Source organism: Pleuronectes platessa, chromosome 4 (assembly GCF_947347685.1).
Source record: "Pleuronectes platessa chromosome 4, fPlePla1.1, whole genome shotgun sequence".
Taxonomy (NCBI): Eukaryota; Metazoa; Chordata; class Actinopteri; order Pleuronectiformes; family Pleuronectidae; genus Pleuronectes; species Pleuronectes platessa.
The window spans coordinates 12,762,420-12,783,273 of record NC_070629.1 but is presented as its reverse complement, the minus strand read 5'-3'; the positions used below and the strand labels follow the sequence as shown (position 1 = coordinate 12,783,273).

At 45.1% G+C, this 20,854-nt stretch overlaps 1 protein-coding gene across 1 annotated transcript in view; it reads right to left on the bottom strand.

Annotated features, from left to right (window-relative positions):
* Positions 1-20,854, bottom strand: part of LOC128438927 (tetratricopeptide repeat protein 28) — a 183,795-nt gene that overhangs the window by 29,759 nt on the left and 133,182 nt on the right. The window contains exon 6 of the mRNA XM_053421700.1: positions 6,590-7,097. Coding sequence (XP_053277675.1) covers positions 6,590-7,097 — 508 coding nt within the window. The remainder of the gene's footprint in view (positions 1-6,589; positions 7,098-20,854) is intronic.

The window sequence follows — 20,854 nt, the reverse complement described above, 5'->3', positions numbered from 1 at the left end:
GCTTGCACGATGTAAAGCAGTGTCTGGTTAGATCTGCTGGGGGGGGCAGTGAGCAGACGACACCAGATCCTCCTCTGGTCTGCAGGAAGGGGCAGAGTCAGCAGTCTGGGCTTGAGTTACCAAATCCCCACATGCAGACACAGACATCTACAGTCTGAGGGACAGCGTGAAAAAAGGCGGATGGAAGATTGAAAAGAGCACATAGTGTGGATAGATGGACACATGCTGATTGGTTGTTCCACCAACTGGAACACACGGACACGGCTGCACTTGTCGTCCTGCAGCAGCAGCCGAGCTGCTCTCCTCTCCACCCCCGCTGACCCTCAGCTGCCCTTCAGCTCACCAAACCAACTGTCGCTGCACTGTCCACACGCATGACATCTGATTCCTCCTACCACTTAAAACCAACAATGTTCCGTCTCTATGTCTCAACTCAACTTTTCTTTTTTTTGTGCACTGCACCGTTTAGGGACAGATCACATTTCATGCTGAATTTGCAGATGTGCTGAAAAAGGGGCACACTTGCTTTATGCAGAAAAATGCTACACAGCTGTAATAGGTCTGCAGTGTGCAGAATAATGAATACATACAGTGAGCTGCTGAACTTTAGTGTAAGCACAAGCACCAGGAGAGTTTGTTTCACAGGGCCTCTAGTCCAGTTTCTGGCTGTTCCCCTGTCGGGAGATTGAAGGGGGCCGTGCTGGGGGAGGCAGCGAGCGCCTGCTCAGGTTTTCCATCAAACAGAAACTTCAGGCCAGGCTGCAAAGATCAGCTTGCTAGTAAAAAATCTCTCCAGGAGGGTAAAACAAGCTTGACGTCCTAATAATTTCACCACAACTCATTTTCCAACCACTGTTCCCTCTCTCCTTTCTGATTACTGAAAGTATTTACTCCTCAATGCCCAGTTGAAGATGTCACCTCTCCTCAGACAAATACAGTTTTTCCTGTACTTGTTTGGCTCTTTCTCCGTCCTCCTCCGAACAGCATTCTTTCATTCATCCTGTCTGGGCCATTAGGCTTGGTTAATTCCTCCGTAAATTCAGCGCATTGCTCCATTTCCTGGTCAAACTAATAACATATCTACAGTCACAGCAGTTTCCAAAAGGCTTCGGTACAAAAGTGAATTATGCACTATGCATCGTGGCCCCAGGCAAGTTTGGTCCTTGACTTTGGTTTGCTCCTGCTGTGGGCAGTCTGACAACAGTACTGGAAAAAGAGCAGGATACCATGGACATTGGTTTAGTTATTGTGGTTTGAACATGTCACCGCTAATGAATATATATGTCGTAGTGGCTATTATTTGATTATTCTGCATATTTGTATCCCACTTGATCAAATTCCTCTCATAATCAGATGTTTGTGAGTTCTCGGAGTGACACGAATGACAAAAAGTGCGGCCGAATAAAAACACAAATCATATGTTTCCTCTGCTGCAGTCAGACATGTAATAAAAGCTGGTGATCAGATGTCTGGACAAAGCAGATTTTTCTGGACTGTAGATTCCAGCGCTCGCTCTCACATGACCTGCAATTGGAAAAAGCTGCATTTGCAACACGGGCCTGATAATAATAAGGTCTGAAACTAATTGTGTACAGATGTTTTTTTTTTAGCAAGCAGCGAGGAGGTTCTAATACAAAGCGCTGCACGGCGTCTGATTCTGTGTTGTCTCTTCTTCCTGTTGTTTTCATCTCTCTGTTGCTTTAGTTCTGTGAGCAGCAGGAACCATCTCTCGGGACATGGGATGAGAAAGAAGTGGGAAGAGAATGCTTAATTAGGACTTTTAGCTGCGGCCTCTTACAACTGACAATTGGAGAGACTTGACTGTGACACATGTGGTGTGCATCGAGACAAAGAACAAGCACAAGAGAGACCTGGCTTTAAACCGAAATGCTCCCAAACAAACTTATTTAAAGTCTCTTTGATGTAAAATGAAAGGGAAAATAATACAATTTAGATTCTCTTTCATGAATACCAGAACTACATGGAAACCCACCGCTTCAGTCCTCTCTCAGATATTAGATACTGCTGACTAGGGGGTAAGTTAGCCAATTAATGAATAATAAATGCGGCTGGAATGCAACATTTTCATATCCTTTATAGGTCAGAGAAGGCTCTGCCAGGGCTGCTGGTACCGCTGGGCATCATGGTTAGATATTATGGTGATCTCCATACAGCTGTACCTCACAGCACTGTCAGCTGCTGCTCCACCCACATTACACGCAACATTAACAACACGCTGAGAGGGCATAATAAAAGTTTGTTCCTTCCTTTTTTCTGCAACTTCTTCTTCCCCTCACCCGAACACTGGTTGTTTTGCTTTTATCGCTGCTCGTTAATCTTCACTCCATCATCCTTCCCCTCTTTGTGCTCGGCGTAAAGGCGGCATTATTATTTTGAAGTGTGAATCAACATCCTGTTAGTTTTTGCCCGTATCTTCTTGTGCTAAGCAGGCTCGCGGGTTGTTGATGACGGAATAACAACGCACGTCTCACTGCCACAAACAACAACAACAACAACACCACCACAGACGACAACAATGGGGCAATTACAGCCTGATGCTCCTCAACCTCCTCTTCATTCTCTGTTATCTTCATTATTCAGCTCCTCTTGAATCAGCTATTAAAGGTAATTAAGCGATTCATCAAGTCAGTTTCAATTACTGGGAGCTTGACAGCTGCAGATTACAATCAGGACGAGTGAGGGGAGAGATGGAGAAAGTGAGAGAGGGCGGCGTCAAAAAGTGAAGGAAGAGGAGAGAAAGAAATCAGACATGTTTTCAGACATGCACTGAACTCCTGATAATTCCCTGACATTCTCCAGAGGGGCTGTATGTGAGGACGACCATGTCAGAGCGAAAAAAACTCAGAAGAACACAAATGTCTCAGGATAAAAAAGCAGTGAAATACACGTAGAAGATGCAGACGAAGATGTCAAAAGAGCTGTTGGTGAAGGGTCGACGCTCGTGTCCATGAGCTGTAAACAATCTCCGCAGCAGAATTAATACACAATGTCCACTTCCACCTGCTGCACCGCCCCTCATCTGAACGCTCTGGAGATTCCTGTGTTGTTGTGAACACACCTGAGCAGAGAATCTCCAGCTGCGTTGTTCATGTGTGAAAGGCAAACTCCCGAGAAAGTCTGGATCCGATTGTGTGGACATACTTGAGTTTGAAAAACGGGCTATGAAGGACCAGAACTGAGACAGACAGCCAGCTTCCCCTGCGTGTAATGCTGGAGCTGATAATGAATAAGAGTGCTCCGGCCGCCATAACCAACATACCACAGATCAATATAAATTTGCCTGACATTTAGTGTACACTTCAAATAAAGCTCCCGTGTACTGTAGCGTCGTAAAATGTTCTAATTTATGACGGCCGGCTACTGCCACACTTCAGGAATCAGGTGTGTGCTGAAGCTAAGAGCGACGCAGGATGTGCAACCATTAGGCCGGTCAAAGGACCACTTCAATTTACGTGTGGTTGATTAACCCCACTCTCTGCCTGCACACTTTTACGAATTGGGCGAAAAGAATAATTCATCTGGAAGAAACTATTATGCCTCTTACTTGTCCATTAGAGTCAGTTTTATTACTATCTTGATGGGCATCATAAGTCATCCAGCGTAGGTTGTAAGGGCTGGACTAAATACAGGAGAATTGCCCACACCGTATATCTCACAAAGGGTCTTGAATATCCAGGGACAGTTTTATCCCTTGGCGTCTTTATCCCTAGGTTTCCTTTTGACATTATATCAGCAGAATCCACAAGGTTACTTGGATCCTAATTTGATTTTAGCAGGATTTTCCTATAAAACACTGGTTTGCACATTGGCTTTCCCCTCAGCCCGCTTTTATTTATCTTCCCGCCGTTCTTCATCTCAAGATGTGATTCATTTCGAAGCAGTGTGAAAGTGAGAGCAGAGCAGATTAATGTAGAGACATCTCCCATGAAAAACATTTTTATGGGGTTTATTTACAATGTGTGTTATGTGCTTTCATTCCATCACCGAACATAGCTTCCTGTAATCCTGACCATTGGCTCTGACATTCACTCTTTTCTTCCCTGGGTGCAATGTAGAGGCCCTACACTCAGCTTCCTTATGCTTACATAATCTACAGGGCACTGATCAGTGTAGCACATGATGCAACCAATAACAATTGTATCACAAACAAGTTTATATAATATAGTGCTGATGCAATAATGTTGAATGGCCTGTGTTTAAAATGAACAAAACACTGTTAAGGCCTTTGCACACTGAGGCTTTTTTTCTTCTTTATTTTCTTATTTTTTAGCCTGTATCCAGTCAATGCTAGATTTCACATCATTGATAAAAAACATGTTTTTCGTACAAATTCTCCGATATTGACACATCTAACAATTCATAATTTATGTTGTTGACAACGTTCCTTTTCAAGTAGTGTAGTAGTCGTAGAATAACTTCCTCCTCTATCTTGTCTGATATAAAGTTTATTTATGGACTTAATACATTTATTTGTCTTGTGCTGTTACTCACAGTTATTTTTCTCTTTGAAAGGACACGATGTAGCTGACTTTAAGTACGAAGCAAGCAACAGGTAACACAACTCCTAACTATCTATACAATTGTGAACAGAGCTGGGACTGTTCGCAAAAGAACAGGACCCTCCTCAAATGAAATACTCAAGAAACCAAAGAAATATCTCCTGAAGCTGCTGTTGTCCCATTAAAGCTCCTGAACTAAGGGAAGTGAAATTCATCAATTTATATCTCAAGGTCCAGAGCATCATCGCTTAATGTTCAACTTTCTTTTCCCGAGGTGTGATTTGTTTCGGTGGAATTCATTCACCGAATCACAAAGAACTTATTTTCAATAGTCAAGTGAATCGAAATTCTCCTCCAGATTATTTTCTATTTATGCCATTATTTTTCATCGTCATTGATGAGCAAAGGCCTCGATGACAGCAAACATTTATGAGAAGAACGATACGTAAACATCGCATTTAAATGTACACAACCTCAAAACTTCAGCCAGCAGAATTGTGAAAATACCAGAAGGAAGTAGAATGTATTTTGCTATTGATGTACTATAATCAACCTAAGAACACATGTGCTATTGATATAAGGGAAATTCTGTTTCATCATCTTATCTCACTTCCATCGGTCAATTTGTTATTAATAGTGTAGCTTAAATAACACTTAAAATCCCATTTGAAGCAAACATTCAATTTTAGTTTGCACTCTTCCAATTTAGAAGATTTGGTACCATCTACATACCGGGTGCCTTCTTATCTTGACACAGATTTATCATATGTGCTGCCGGACATTAACCTTCACATTGTCCGCGGCTACAAGGGTCAAAGGGGAATCTCAAAGGAAGACATACATCCACCACCATACTGTACATGCTAAGAGTGGAATTCGATCTGAGGCGGTGGGATGACACCCACAGCCCACCCACTCACCCCTGCAGAGAACACATGACCAAAGTCGACCATGTGTCCCTGTGAGATACAGTCCAGTGATCGATGCTCACACTTAACTGGTGACAGTTGACTGATAGTGTTCAACTGGTATATTTAGAACATGTTCAGACCAGCAGTAAAAACAAGCAGACAGGGACTGTGCATGTGTACACTCCTGGTAGATCACTATGTATCATGGAGGCCATACTTCTACAGTTTACCTCGTTATTTCTGAGACGGACTATAAAATGGCTGATGCTGTAATAAATCCAGAGTTGTAAAATCCAGTCTCATGATATCGAGAACCACTGTGCAGTGTCTAACTGTCTGAAAAACGTATGGATGTTCCACTCAAAATGTTATTATTTGATTTAAACCAACTGGCCACTGAAGCTACACACAGATTTATTGCTTAGTTTATTTAATTTTATAACTAGATTAGAAAGTCCTATTTGATATAATTTCCTTAAACTGAGTTAATGATATTTATATATCATTATTCAGCATACTCTAATAGAAAATGTTACCACAGAGAGAACATAATCTGCAAATGAAGACAGACATTGATGTCAGTGTTACTAGGGCCTTGTTTAGACCTGGAGGTAACAGACGTCCTGAGAGATCTGATTACAAGTGGACAGTGTTAAGTTGGTCTGTTCACACCTGGTATTAAAATGTGTCCTGAGGGTGTCTCCTGTGATCATCTGTCATCGGCTCTCACTTCCCTGCTCTATATGTAAATAACAACAGCCCTTATTTGGGTTTAATACAGACCAATTTATGTTGATTTTACTCTGAGTTTACAGATGTGTCAGATGACAATATGTGAGTGTGTGTTTGTGTTAAAGCAAGCAAGAGCAAGAGAGCGAGCTGAGTGAGGAGGGGCCGAATTAATGAATCTATTAATCTATTACAATCTATTACACTCGTGCATCTATATGAAGAAGGATTTTACACATATGATAAAAGTATCAGTCATCACATGTTGAAAAGTGTTGATTTTGTGGAAGTGGAAACAAATAAATCAAAGTATGGTCACCAAGAAATGTAAAAAATACGTTTACACTCAGGCGAGATGTTTATACCAGGTCTGAACAGGGGCCAAGTTACATTTTTGATGTGATGTTCTTTAGTACATTGAATACATACCTAGATTGGAGGAGGCCCTTCCCTCTGCGGCCCTGTCCTTCAAACCCTCAGCTATAGACAGCTGCTGTTCATGGTACTGCTTGGCTCTCTCCAAGTCCTGCATACAGCGGGCTGCGTGGCCCAGTCCCGCGTAGGCTCTCATCTCAATGGACTTTTCCTCCAGCTCCTGGGAGAGCTCCAGCACATGCGTGTGGTAGGACATGGCCTTGTCAAAGTTCCGGTGGTAGTGGTAGGCACTGCCCAGGTTACTGTAGGCCCGAGCTTCCTCGCGTTTGTTTTCCAGGGCCTTGGCGATGCCCAGGTGCTGTTCATGACACTGGACAGCGTTTTCAAAGTCTCCCATGGCGATGTAGACGGCCCCCATGTTTCCCAGCTCGCGCGCCTCAGACAGCTGATCCTTGGACTGCTTGGCCAGCAGGACGCACTGCTTGTGGCTGGCCAGGGCGTTTGGATAGTCTCCTATGGCTGTATATACATGGCCCAAGCTGCTCAGTGCCATCGAAGCAGCCTATAAATAGAGAGACAGAGAAAGGCGCAGTGATCAGCATATAAGAAAACAGCAAGGTAGAAAACTGCAAGGTAAAAAATTAATAAATCTCAAACAGCGACATTAGTTATACCCACATTGCATCAACAGTGAGTAATTGTGTTGCCTTTGGATCACACATTCTCCACCCACAGTTAAACATCCCTTTAGTCAGAAGTACTGTACATCAAATGATACAAAAAAAAGAGAGAAAAATCTAAATTCCCAAACCTCTTAGGAGGCTTATAGCTCCGAGACCAAACTACAAACTGAACCTGATTTGATTCTGTCTTTGCTGAGCGAGGAGGGGGGTAGAGCCTGATGCAGATCAACACAGCAGCAGACTCGCTTTAAAGCCATCAGTTTGCCCACTGCAATCACGCTTCATGGCGTGCCACCACCAACGGAACAAAGACAATGCTAATCAGGAGGGGGAGCAGAGGGGTTTTAGTTTCACACCAAAGATGCAGAGGAGGGGGCTGACTAACTGGCTGCCCACAAGACCCCTAAAGCCAAAAATATTCAGTGTCTTCTCATCTGCTCTACCTTCCATTTACTCAAGCAGTGTCTACTTGTATGAATAAAACTAAGTACAGGGATGGCTACAAATGCCAAAGGAGATGTAGAGGTTTTTACAACATGCAGTCGAGAGCTCCTATGTGACATATTCGCTGCAGCTATATTAGCTGTTTATATAGGGGATAAACAGCTGGGGATTGCGGTCAGCCGGCTTTAAGTGAACAGATGTTTGATTAATCACGGGCCAGCTAATAAAGCATCTCCTTCCTGAGGTCCTGCGCTGCATCCTCCAGCCAGGAAGGAGGGTTGGACGGAGGCCAGGCGAGAGGACAGACACCCTGACAGTGAAGGCAACAGTGCCGCCCATCGTGTCCAGCTTGGAGCCTGAGACGACATCCACACAACTATGTTTTACTTTGAAAACCCATCAGCTCTTCTACTGATACGTCTGGAGTCCACACTACTCCGGAGTTTTAGAGCTGCTAAAACGGAGAAGTCTGGAAAACCGCTGGACTACTTTCAGTTTGAAAAACTAGGTAGGTCCTTCAGTCTGGACGGACAGAAATGGAGATGTTTTGAAACAATGATGTAGAAACTCACAACTGCTTGCTGATGGGATCTTTCGATCACATGACCCCCTTCAAGAGGGACACAAACGCCATTACCTGCAATGTGAGCAATCGATTACAAGAGTCGCTGATCCTGTTGTCTTGGCTAATTGCTGTTAAATTCATCATTTTACTGAGCCACTACTGTTAACATGTGTAGAAGATGAGCTAATATTTGAGCAATTTGCGACAAAGACCTTGACCAGCGGGACGCGGCTGACCTCCTGTTTACACCGGTACGCGTATAGGCCCAGTGTACGTGAGCGGTCACTTGATATGCGTGTTCGTATAGACGAGGATTAAAACTGATACAGAGCTAAATCGCGTCGTGTGGTCATGTAGCCTGAGCTTGGAGCCTGAGCAGCACAGATGACCTGGCCCATCTTGGGGCCAAAGGGGAAAGTCAGCTGCAGCCAGGGTTGAAATACACATTGTAGTTTCCAGTGTTTTTCATCGCCATGAGTCACTGACTACAAAACCGGCCACTGATAAATGCATTCAGTTTTAGAAGAGTTGAAATTTACATAGATATTATTCCACAAATACATCAAGAAGAAATTTGAGGGAATGTGCCTTCAGGGAAGAAGATATTTTTGCTCTCGCGCCGACATAATAATATTGAGCCCTGTGAATAAATGAAAAGCAAAGCATGTGGTTGGGGAAAAAAGGAATCAATACAATAGAACGCTCCCATACACACCTTTCTTTGAATCGTTCATACATCACTCTCCTAAATGCACATTTGCAAGCCACCTACCTATCTTTCCTTCATTTCACATAGCTACCGATGCCTGGAACCAATTACCTGCTGACATAAGGACTTCCAGCAATTTGCTCAAGTTTAAAGACTCGACAAGGCATTATATGGGCCCAGGGAGGCAATTACCCTCCGTCACAACTGTTGCTGTTTCATGTTCCCAGATAGCCTATCTAGGGCTGCTCAATTACATGTGCCTTTTGAAGCTTTGCTCCATCTCGCCGACTCAAACTTCCACTTTTCGGAGCAGACAACAGAGAGGATTCCTCATCCCTGTCTGTCGTCAAACGCAGTGCAGCGGGAGAGAGAAAGCCAGAGGAGGGAGAGCGCAATCTTTCTCCAGCTGAGATGAGTTGCTCTTGTGATCAGTGTCCCTCCAAAGTGAGACTGCAACGCTGCATTTTCTCCTCAGATGGGAGCCAAGATAGGCAGATAATGAGGAGCCAGCCTCGCCAGCTCACAGAGGATGCTCTGTGTTTGGCTCGGGGACAGTCACTGGGACCGTATCTCTCTCTCACTTCTGAGTATTGCAGCCCCTCTCCCACCAGGCGCTGCTCATTTTTGACTCCCCAGCAGAATGGCGGAGTAACAATCTGTCTGGGAGAGAAATAATTGCATACATAATACATAATTTGATTCCATTTCTTCTTTGCACTTATCTTTCCTCCCTCCCTGTTTTTACACCCCCCACTTCTCTCAATCCATCTGCAGAGTCGGATCTGATTGTGTTTACAGAGGCCAGCCCCTCTCCAGATGTGTGCTGATTTGATTAATCGTAACGCCGTCCTTTATAAACTGTTGATAAACCGCTGGCTCTTATCAGCAAACACACTTTGCACCGAGGGTCTCCTAATGAAAGGTAAACCAGTCCTTCTGAGGAGAGAGGGGAGACGGAGAAGGGAGTCGGCAGGGGAGGGCTGAGATGACACGTTAATCAGAAATGCTCGGCTCCAACAACATTATTCCATTTCTCACCTCTGACAAGGACACTGGTTTAAGGTTTCTTGCTGATTCTCCTCTATCATCCTCCTCCACTAAGTATGTTTATATTCTGCAGCACATTAGAGAAATGGCTGCTTTCAGAGCACATGCTAGAGGTAATGTATTGTACTTAGCATAATTAGCCCCTGATGTCATACAGCAGTGATGGCTGGGCTCGGTGGTTTCATGACTCTGAGCCCCTGGTGTGGGTTTTATTTCTCGCCCTAAAACAGCGACATGCTGCCCACCACTTCACTGCTGCGTGGAGCTGTGTGGTTTGGCCTCGCCTTGCAGCTGTGTGAATACTCCTTAGAAAATCCTCCTCATTTCACTTTGGACCCATGAGCTGTGTGATGTACTCCAAACATCCAAGACCATCGTCTCAAAGGGCCGGCCCTTATGGGACAAACCTGGTTGTCAAGGAAATGTAAAAAGTTGAATTATGGCCTACCAGACCTTGTAGGTAAGACCACCACTATAAATTAACAGGGGTGTTTGGAACCTTCGTCTGTGTGGGCAGTACATACAATTAATATAAAGATAAGATAAGATCAAAAATAAATAAATAATAATATTATTATTTAATACAACATGTACTTTGACTTTTTACGTTTAGTTCATGTTGCATCCACTAACAAGAAGGAGGCAGGATTTATGACCTATATTGCAGCCAGCCACCAGGTGGCGATCAAGACGCTTTGGCTTCATTTTTGGTTCCATATAATATGTCGTACAACTGTATATTAAGTGTGTGGGACAGAAGCAGGAAAATGTTTAAAACACCTACATGTTTGTTCTTCATTGGTGTTAGTAAGAAGTTATCTTCATGATACACATTGGTCGACAAGTTCACTGATCATTGCAGGAAAAACTCCAAGATAAGATACATAACAATAATAATTTTTCAGAGAGAGAGAGAGAGAGAGAGAGAGAGAGAGAGAGAGAGAGAGAGAGAGAGAGAGAGAGAGAGAGAGAGAGAGAGCTTGGATGTGTGAGGTGTTAAGGAGCCCACAGTTTGCCCTCTGTCCAAACTGCATGCCCTGCAGGGCAGACACTACTTCAGTAAAGTGCTGTTAATGGGATTATTCAGGAGAGGAGAGGTGTCACTCTGTCCTGACAAGACGAGGAACACAGTGGATTCTATTAGCTGAGAAGTGGGAACAACCCCGTCGTCTACTGTACCAACACAGTTTAGCTTTTAGCCTGAAAATAAAAACAGTGCCTATACCAGTGCAGACACATGCAATAAATGCATTGAACAGAATTAAGAAATGTATGAAGTTACATATCTATGTAACATCTTAATTAACACAATTAGAAGCATAAATATTCAAAGGTGACATTAAAATGTACAAAAAAATATGTATGTTTTCACCTCTGTCTGTTGGTTTGTTTGTTTGTCAGCAAGATGCTTCAACAGATTTCACTGACACTTTGTGGAAACATGGTATGTGTCAAGTAATAACTCATTAAAGGTGCGGAACCGGATCAGCGAACACAAGATCTTTCCTAAGATTCCAAGATTTTCTTTCAGTTTTGAGTGAAATATTAATGGATTTCAAATCAAATCTGGCATATTAAGGGAACAGTGGGAGTTTTGTTGCAGCTTGATTGGATTGAAGTGGACTTTAAGTGGAATTTATCATAATTCAGAACCTTGAAGGTGCTTATGTTTGTCCATCAATGACTAAACCAGATAAACAAACACTTGATTGGTAATCCAGAGTTTCCGCACATCTCTGCCGATTAACTAATTTACTCATCAACTTAAAACCAGCTTAATATAAGAGTACATTTGTGTTCAAAAGGTACATGGAGTGTTTGTTGAGCGTTCACTGCTCTGAAATGCCTGACATCAGAGACACAATCTCACACTATGATACCAATCACTTCAAAAAGATGACTCATGTGGCCTAAAAAAAAATCCAGCCCTCTGTACAAAGAAACACACACACACACACACACACACACACACACACACACACACACACACACACACACACACACACACACACACACACACACACACACACACACACACACACACACACACACACACACACACACTCACGCACACAAGATAAAAGGCTATGCGAGAGATTGTGTTTGAAGGATGAGAGAAGAGAACGCTGGAGACATCCCCAGGGCGAGAACGTCTTTAGATGTGAATTCACCTGCAGAGATGAGTTTTGACAAAAAAGGAAACATCTCAACTGTAATAAACTCAGAGAAGGAAGCGAACATTCAGAGACGGCCTCAAAGAAGCATGAGTGATGCCATCAAACGCTGCATGTGCAAAACAACACGTATGCGTAAATGAAAGCGAAAGGGGGGGGGGGGGGGACTAGTACCGAAGAGGCACACTGGTGATGTCGTCGGTGTAGAGGCAGGGGGCGGGGATCTATATGATAAAATATTCAGCTGGTTTTATGGGTGTATACATCATTCTCTTTTCTCCCGCTGTGTTTGCACACACACATGAATCCTATGGGAGCCACCATTAGATCGGCCAAATGACTGCCTCCCTGCCATATCAAAACCTTCTGTTTTTTGAGCAGGCAAATGCTGTGCTCTGCCAAGCGAGGGCAGGTACAGCTGTGCCTGATTGCTCACACATTACACACACACACACACACACACACACACACACACACACACACACACACACACACACACACACACATACACACAGGTACACACACACACTCACACACACAGAGAGGGGAGAGAGAGAGAGAGAGAGAGAGAGAGAGAGAGAGAGAGAGAGAAGGACTCAGTGGTCCACGGTGGCCAAATTATCCCCCCACCCCCTCTCTATATTTTCCAAGTTTTAAAATAATATTAATGAAACTCATAACTCTGAATCACAAATCAATGCAAAACAGACTGTGTCCTCAAACTCATTGAGCAGAAAAGGCTGTTTTCTATTTGTTTCAGAAGTAAACAACTATGGATTTGTCAAGTCACCGTGGCTGGTGACCAAGATCTCTAATGAATCATCAGATCTAATCTGATCCATCATCGGTGACGTGATACCACTGGAGCCACTTGTTTCTCTCTGACCCGTGTGACCTCCAGCTTGTAGATAAATGACGCCACAGGGCCCGGAGCTTGATAATTCCTTTAGCCTTCACAGGGCACGCTCACAAAGGATTGATTGTCACTTAAGGTCGAGTTAAGGGTAAGGGCACTCGTGACAGCCCCTTCGCCGTCTGTCAGACTGTCTGTTGCTCAGACGGTCACACACTCACACATCCACACATACTGTATAAACAGAATCCAGCACGTAGACACACAAAACACCCGTAAAGCATCACATTAAGTGAAGTAAGGATACAGATAACGAGTGAAAAAGCCTTTACTGTCTGTGAGCGGTGCACTGGTAGCCGGCAAATGGTGGATTATTTGTGGTTACTCCAGAGACCCGTGTATATCCACTCACACATCCTTACACAGAGACGCAAGGTAATCCACAAATACACCAAATGTATCCCAGAGCTTTGGGAATTCTGTGTGTGAGTGTGTGTGCTTGCACATTAACAGGAGGACATCTACGCTCCACAATGTGCCTGTGTGTTTGTTTGAGGCGACACTGCAGCGAGATGGTGGCAAACAGGCTGCAGAGAGGAAGGAGCACAAGAGGCTCAGAGCAAAATTGGATCTGACAGACTCTATTGGCGTTGGTGGAAAATTTGACTGTTCCCTTCAAGTGGTCTGGGGTTTTGATATTTCAAGCTCCCTCGCTCTGTCAATACGCTCGACAAAACCAGGTTTGCAGAAGTGGCCATATGGTGAGTGAGGAGAAGAGAGGGAGGGCGACAGGGGGGGTTGGGGGGGGGGGGGGGGGGGCTGAGACGTGGCTCGGCCCCACCTCTCGAGCCCCCACAGCCTCCGCCTCGGTCCCAGCGCTCGTCCCCTGCGACAGGATGTCAGCATTGTTCAAATGGAAAAACAGCCCTCCTGCCTTCTGATATAAACACACGAGTCTAAAGTCTGGTTGAGGAGGAAATTGAAGAAGTGGCACACGGGGGACGCAGGGCACTGTGGATGAATCTTAATGTACTCTAAATCAGAGTGAAGCCTTGAAGGGCTGCACAGGGCTGCTGTTTATTTCTGTACTAAAGTCAAATCTCCATGGGCATAGCTGTGTGATGCCTGCTGGTGCCGCGAATCAATTCTTGGGAGACCTTGTGGTGACAGAGGGGGAAATCACAGTGGTGTCTGAAAGTCATTCCAGGAGGGGGGGTCGAGGTAAACATCAAGGTTTGCCACTTTGCAAGGCCTCACAGCACGGCCACAGCAGGGGGGGGGGGGGGGGGCTGTTGACGCTCACAGACAGCACTTACACATTAATAGGGGTTAGTGGCAGTTAAAGGGACCCTGTTGAATGTGGTCAGAAATTACTGTACTAATCCTGATCATGATACATGTCGGCAGCAGAACTCCTTTGAGCCAAGCCAAAGAAATCCACAGTTAATGCAGGTAGGATAGGCAACACGCTAACTGCTCTATTTTAAACGATCTAAGCACAAGGTCTAAAGCACAATTGATTCGGGGCGGGTCCAAATCAATTTGTATCAGCTTAAGGGTGAAAATAAATTCTCACTGCATCAAGTGCATATTTCAAAATGGTTGTATATGGTTTCTTAACTAATTACGGGTGTGTTTTAGGGGGTTAATGCAATAAACCATCAAGGCCCTTTCATACATTAGCTCCAAAAGATTTCTGGACAATGGAGATTCAGGACATTCTCTAGTCAGTCACATTCACCGAAAAACCTCCAGAGCATTCATGCTTGGCATAGCATGGATTTTCCACACAAGCACACCATCTGTATCCGTGTAGCTGCATTGTGCCCCAGCCTGTGTCAATATCTTCAGAATGCACATAAAATAACAGAGAGATTCTGAACCACAGACTTCAGACCACGTGTTTGTTGCCTTATAGCACAGACGCGTTCCACAGCCTCAAGATAGTGAAACACAAACAGTGAGCCTGACCACACCTCACTTTAAGATCCACACATTTATCACCGTTCAGACGGTATATCTGCTATTTAAACAGCCGAATGAGAAAATGACAACAGCGTCAGTCTGAAACTAGAAAAGAAACTTGCGTCGTGATGCTTTCCACCGCTATGTGTCTGGTGTAGGATGCTACATCTGACACAACATCACTTTAAAACACTATCCATCAAAAGATAATGAGTGGTTGTTATGGCTTCCTGTTGGGTCTGAGGACACTGTGCCAAACATAGCATAGCTAGCAGGCCCCCACTTACATCTGAGAGCTTTCAGCAGGAAGTCGGGCAGCCGGTCCAAGGACGCAGGACTTGAGGGTTATTCAAGGGCATTTTGGAGGCCCAGGGAAGGGAGGCACCATCCCTGTCAGCCCACACAGCTGGATAAATGAGGTCTGACATATGACTACGTAGTCCAGCCCTTTTCAATGGGTTAGAGGAGAGGAGAGGAGAGGAGAGGAGAGGAGAGGAGAGGAGAGGAGAGGAGAGGAGAGGAGAGGAGAGGAGAGGAGAGGAGACAGGCTAAGGTCTGAGAACCCATATCAATATAATCTGACCGGGGCTGTTGCCTGGAGCAGCCTGAACACAATGAAAGAAATGAAGAGTGACAACCAAACCTCCAGCCTCTCAGCACCTCGCAGTTGTGTTTGAGAGGGGACACAAAGCTTTTTGTGTTGCTCTGGTCTGATGCATCTCTAGCTGCAAGTGACTCACATATAATAGGGTTGAACCACATCATCAGATTCCTGTGACATAGAAGGATGTTTTCTCTCAATTGCTTTGTTTTTAGGTGAATGGTTTTGCTGTGATACAAAAAGATGAGATTTACCTATTATTTAGTGAGTGAATATAAAGTAGTGCAAGTTGAAAAGAGTCAAGAGAGAAGGTAGGAAGGAAGGAAAGTAGAAGTAGAAGTAGAAGGAAAATGTGCAGAAAATTCACAGCGAGTGATGACACATCTAACACTACAAACCCGAAACTGGAAGAAAACAAATGTCTCAGGATGAAAAAGAGGAGCAATGTAGAAGATAGTGACGAAGACCTCAACTTGGAAAGACAAAGAGATTTGAGAGCTTTTAGCGACTAGGATCAGAGCCGAAATTCTCAACCACTGCAGCTGAAATTATTCCCGATGTCCTGCCTCCTGCATGGTTTACTCAGGCACCACACTTTGCCTGAATGTCCTGGAGATTTCCCTGCTGTTGTGAAAGTGTCCGACCTGCTGCGTTCTTCATGTGAAATGGAAACCGCAGACAGCTTTTCCTGAGATCTCAGTTCTGTTCGTGTCTAAGAAATATTGAAATATCTAGACCTGCGGGCAGTGAGTGAGTGTTTGGGTCTGCAGTAGTGACAGTGCAGCAGATCTTTAAACTGACCTGTTCCCATCATGTATGCACGCCTGCAGCAGTGGTGAAACACATACAGGTGAGGTTGCTTTCCTATGTCCTGGTTAAAATTATAAACTTGTGACTGCCACAGGCCACAAAGCTCAAGTCTCTCTGTAAATTATGAACGAGAAACAGTTGTTCTCCTGTGGGTGCCCTGAATAAATAAACAGGTTGACTGTTTTGACACACCTTGGTACTGTGCATGAGAGGAGGAAACTATATCTGCACAGCATCCCGTTCCCATCAAGATGCTATAGACTTACTAATCAGGGATTTTTATATCGACAGTGCATCAAGTGATTATGTGTGAAAGGTGCTTCTTGCAGGTAAAATACACCGAGTTGTCAACTAACTCCGCAGGTCTACACAGACTTTAAGGCTTTTTCATCTGATTGTTTCTGTTTCCTGACAAATTCAGAGTCAGAAAAAGAGATGTTCCAATTAAATTTCCCCCTTCCCGAACAGATTCAGACACCTCGACTTTGTGTATCGACTGATCCATACATAGATTTGTGTACGATGATTGCCTGGTGCAGCATCTTTGGAGACATTTGGTATCGGAACACCTCTACCAATATCTCACTGCTGCCACCCCAGGATTTTGTGAATTCTGTCCTTTGTAAAGAAGCACAACTCAAAATAAACACTAACATTTCGTTGTGTCAGATCGATGCATCTGTTTTCGAACGGCATTTCAGAAAATGTGTTTCTTCTTCTCAAATAAGGAAACCAGGTGGGATAGCCTTTGTGAGGGAGCAACATAAGTTTACAAATATACGTTCTGCATGCATAAGAAATTCAAAGGTGGCTCTGAAAATTCAAGGCACACACTCTATAATGTAAAAAAAGTTTTGAAAAAGTCAACATCTACTAAAAAAGCAACCTCCGTGAAATCCGCCTCCCATCTCTCACCTGTGAGTTAAATAGCTAGCTCAATCAGGCCGTACACTGACTCAGGTTCTCATATTCTGAAGTGGATGGTGAATAAATCCACAATGACATGCAGCTGAGGGAGTGAAAGGACCTTGTTATACCTCCATCCCAGCACACAAACCACTTAAATCCCTTCCTCCCTCTGTGCCTTTATTCCCTAAATGTAATTACAAGCCTGCTGAGGGTGTCTACAGTGGCCCGGGCAGCCTTCAGAACACAGCTTCATAGCACTCGGTTGGATCCGAAGAAGGGGCTGTCCCTCCAAAGCACCCCTGTACCTCACTGCTCCACAGACTGTGGCTCTTCCAAGCTACGCCAGACTAACCTCATGCTTTCAGCACCGCTGGCTCTTTCACTTTAGCCCCGGGCGATCAGAACTGGCAAGCCTGATAAAGACTTAAAAGAGGATCTTCCTACTGGGCTGTATTATCAAACACATAAACACATTATGCACGTGGGCACACACACACACGCTCAGAAACACACGTGTGCACACACTGCCTCCCACTGCGAAGGAGATTTAAGGCCATGAGGATGGTAAGCTCCCTCAGTGCGGCATGATGGAAACCAAATCCCAGGAACATTCCTTTCCATGTCCCATGCAAGACTCATCTGCCTCCTGGGGCGAATGCGCCCCTTTTCTGAATGTGTGTGTGCGTCTGTGTGAGCAAAGACAGGAGGATCAAAAACATAATTTTCTAATTAGCTTCCTTAAGTCCAAAATATCCCAAGACAGTACACCCAAGCTGCGTTGATGCCTTTCAAATGCAGGTAATGTGGACTACTGACAGCCAGCCAGACGGAAATATAGAGATTACGGCAGATGAGAGATCAAGGGCGTGCCAGGCTGCAGCGTCGGTGGCGTATGGATGAGACGGGTTGGGGCAATCGGGAAATAATCATGGCTTTTAAGGCGTGTTTTCCAGAAGATGCAGGGGCCACCTGCCAGTGAGGCCTCCAGCTGTGAGCACACGCCACAGGACTCTGATTGACAGGGAGGGTAAATAGTTGCTAGCAGGAGCCCTGATTGTATCTTTCGCCTCTGGCAGGATAGAAGCCAGAGTGGAGAGGTGATTGGCTTTTGTTACAGCCCTTCAGCCACAAATTAAGTTGGCAACTCGACCGAGCCAGCCGAGATTCACGTTTGCTGCTCGGCGCTCCTACAACCCCGCGCTGTGCCCACAAAACACACACATCTGTCTCTGCTCCTTTAACAAAAGCCTTCTGAGGAAATGGGAGTAACACATCCTAATGGACAATGATGCATGGAGGGAGAAGGGGTGTTCGGGGAATGAGGAGGCAGAGCCAGGCAGAGAGAGAAAGAGAGCAGCGAGGGGAAAATGTTTACCAAACACTCTGCAGGGACTGTGTTGGAATTTGAAGGCCTGATTTTTTTTTCTGGGTTGCCTGTTATGTTGAGGTCACGCGATGTAAGAAGGAGGCTTTGTCAGTGTGGGAGGAACGCTTGGCTCGGCTGAACTCCCACACTGAGGACAAGCTGGAGCTCAAAGACGGTGCTCCAGGTGGGGGGAACTTTGTATGTTGAGCAAGAGTGAAATACGTCTTTGACACATCAATTAGGGGGAATATGCAGGTTTCTTAATCACTCGCTAAAAAAGACGATTCCCTCCTTTCCCCAGTAGAGGAATTTGCCTTTCTGTTTTTTCACCAGTGTGTAACGTTCGACGGCCCAAAAAACCGAGGCGCTGTCTCAGATTAGTGTGTTCAGGTGTTGTTTCCATTACTGCTGATGATAGCTGATTCAATTGACATGTGAGTGAATTACCGATTGTACCCATTCCCATTGCAGACAAAGGCCAGATGTTAACCCTAACCCTTTTTTTAGATCAATGGAAAAGGAGCTTAGGTGTGTCAACAGACACATGAGCCCCCATCGAATTCGACTTCCACCATCCGAAAGAAACAACGACAGGAAAAACACCAGGGCGGCTTAAAAGCAGATTACTGTCTGTGTCCGATTGGCCTCTCCACACTGGAGAGCTCGGGCAATCACTGACCACTTTCGCACACAGCGCCATTAAGAGAGAGGATGTAGGCTTTCTACAGCCATAACATTCGTCCACAGCCGCTGCTTAACAATAGAGAGCGGCTTTAGTTGAGAGGACCGGAGAAAAAGAGAGCAAGGAAAAAGGGGCGGAAATAAGAGAGGAGGGGCGGGGGGGGGGGGGAGTAGAGGGTTAGTAGTACAGCTGAGCCAACACAAACAACTATTACATGACTCATCCCACATCTGCAGCAGCGAAAGGCTCAGGCCTAAACTAAGGTGGACTGTAACCAGAGCCGAGCGAGAGCCTGCTGAGCAGCACGGCCAGTGGACGCACTGCCATGTAGAGTGGAGACTAAACAAGACTCTTCACATAAACCCTCTCATACATTACATTACTCTTACCTGTCCAATACGTCTCTGATAATGCTCTCTTTAAATTTAGTTTCTAGTGAGAGCTCTTCTAAATTTCGAGTGCGACACAAAGGAAGGTGGTTTAATGACACACTGACCCAGACATAAAATCCCATTTGTGCAGTCTTCTCTGTTCGCTGTCTGCCTTAACGCACCACAGTGTGTATAAACGGCACGGTCTGCAATAAACAAGCAGACTACACACTGGAGACAGGCCCATACAGAACTCATCATCTCTGGGCATGTGAGATTCCAACACGGCGCGGATAACATCCATAAAGCGATTTCTCTCTGGTGCATCTCCTCCGAGCTGCAGGCGCACATGTGCAAACACACACAGCACTGCGCGCACACACAGAGACAACACCGAAAAGGTCCCTTTTGTCTTCTCAGCGCTGATGAAACGCTACCCACTGCGAACTTCAATCACGCCGGAAAATGAGTCGGAGACGTGCTGTAACCCCGACAGTGTCATTAAGCCTGTCAGTCAGTCCCCTGGAGTGTGGGGAGAGAGGGAAGCCGCCATCGGCCTCCATCACTGTGCCGTGTAGCCCTGAACTAGACCCGGAGGTACCCAGAGCGCCTCCTGAGCCACTTCCGTGTCTGACACCGACATAATGAAGCTATATGATTCTGCTTCGTGTGTCCATAAACCCCCAGATATCAAATATCCAGGCAAAGGAATCATACATATTCTAATGGTGTTCAGTGTGGATGATAACAAACACTATCATGTGAGAAATGATAGTTGAAATCCCATCATATATGTTCCCACGCATTAAAACCCATGCGTTGAACACACACGCGCACACGCACACACACACACGCACACACACACACGCACACGCACACACACAATACATCGAGCTAGATAAGCCCCCGCATGCTGTCAGAGGCTGGTGTATGATTGGCCTCTGTGGAGCTACTGCTTCTCTCATCATTAACTCTTCAGAGGATCACCGTTCTCTAATCACACTAAGCCTCTCTGAATGGTGATGAAGTCAAAAACGTGCCCACGCACACATTCACAAATGCCCAACTCATTACAGACACACACGCACACACACACACTCGCGCCACTTTCTGCATCACCGCAAGCACAAAACACAGTAC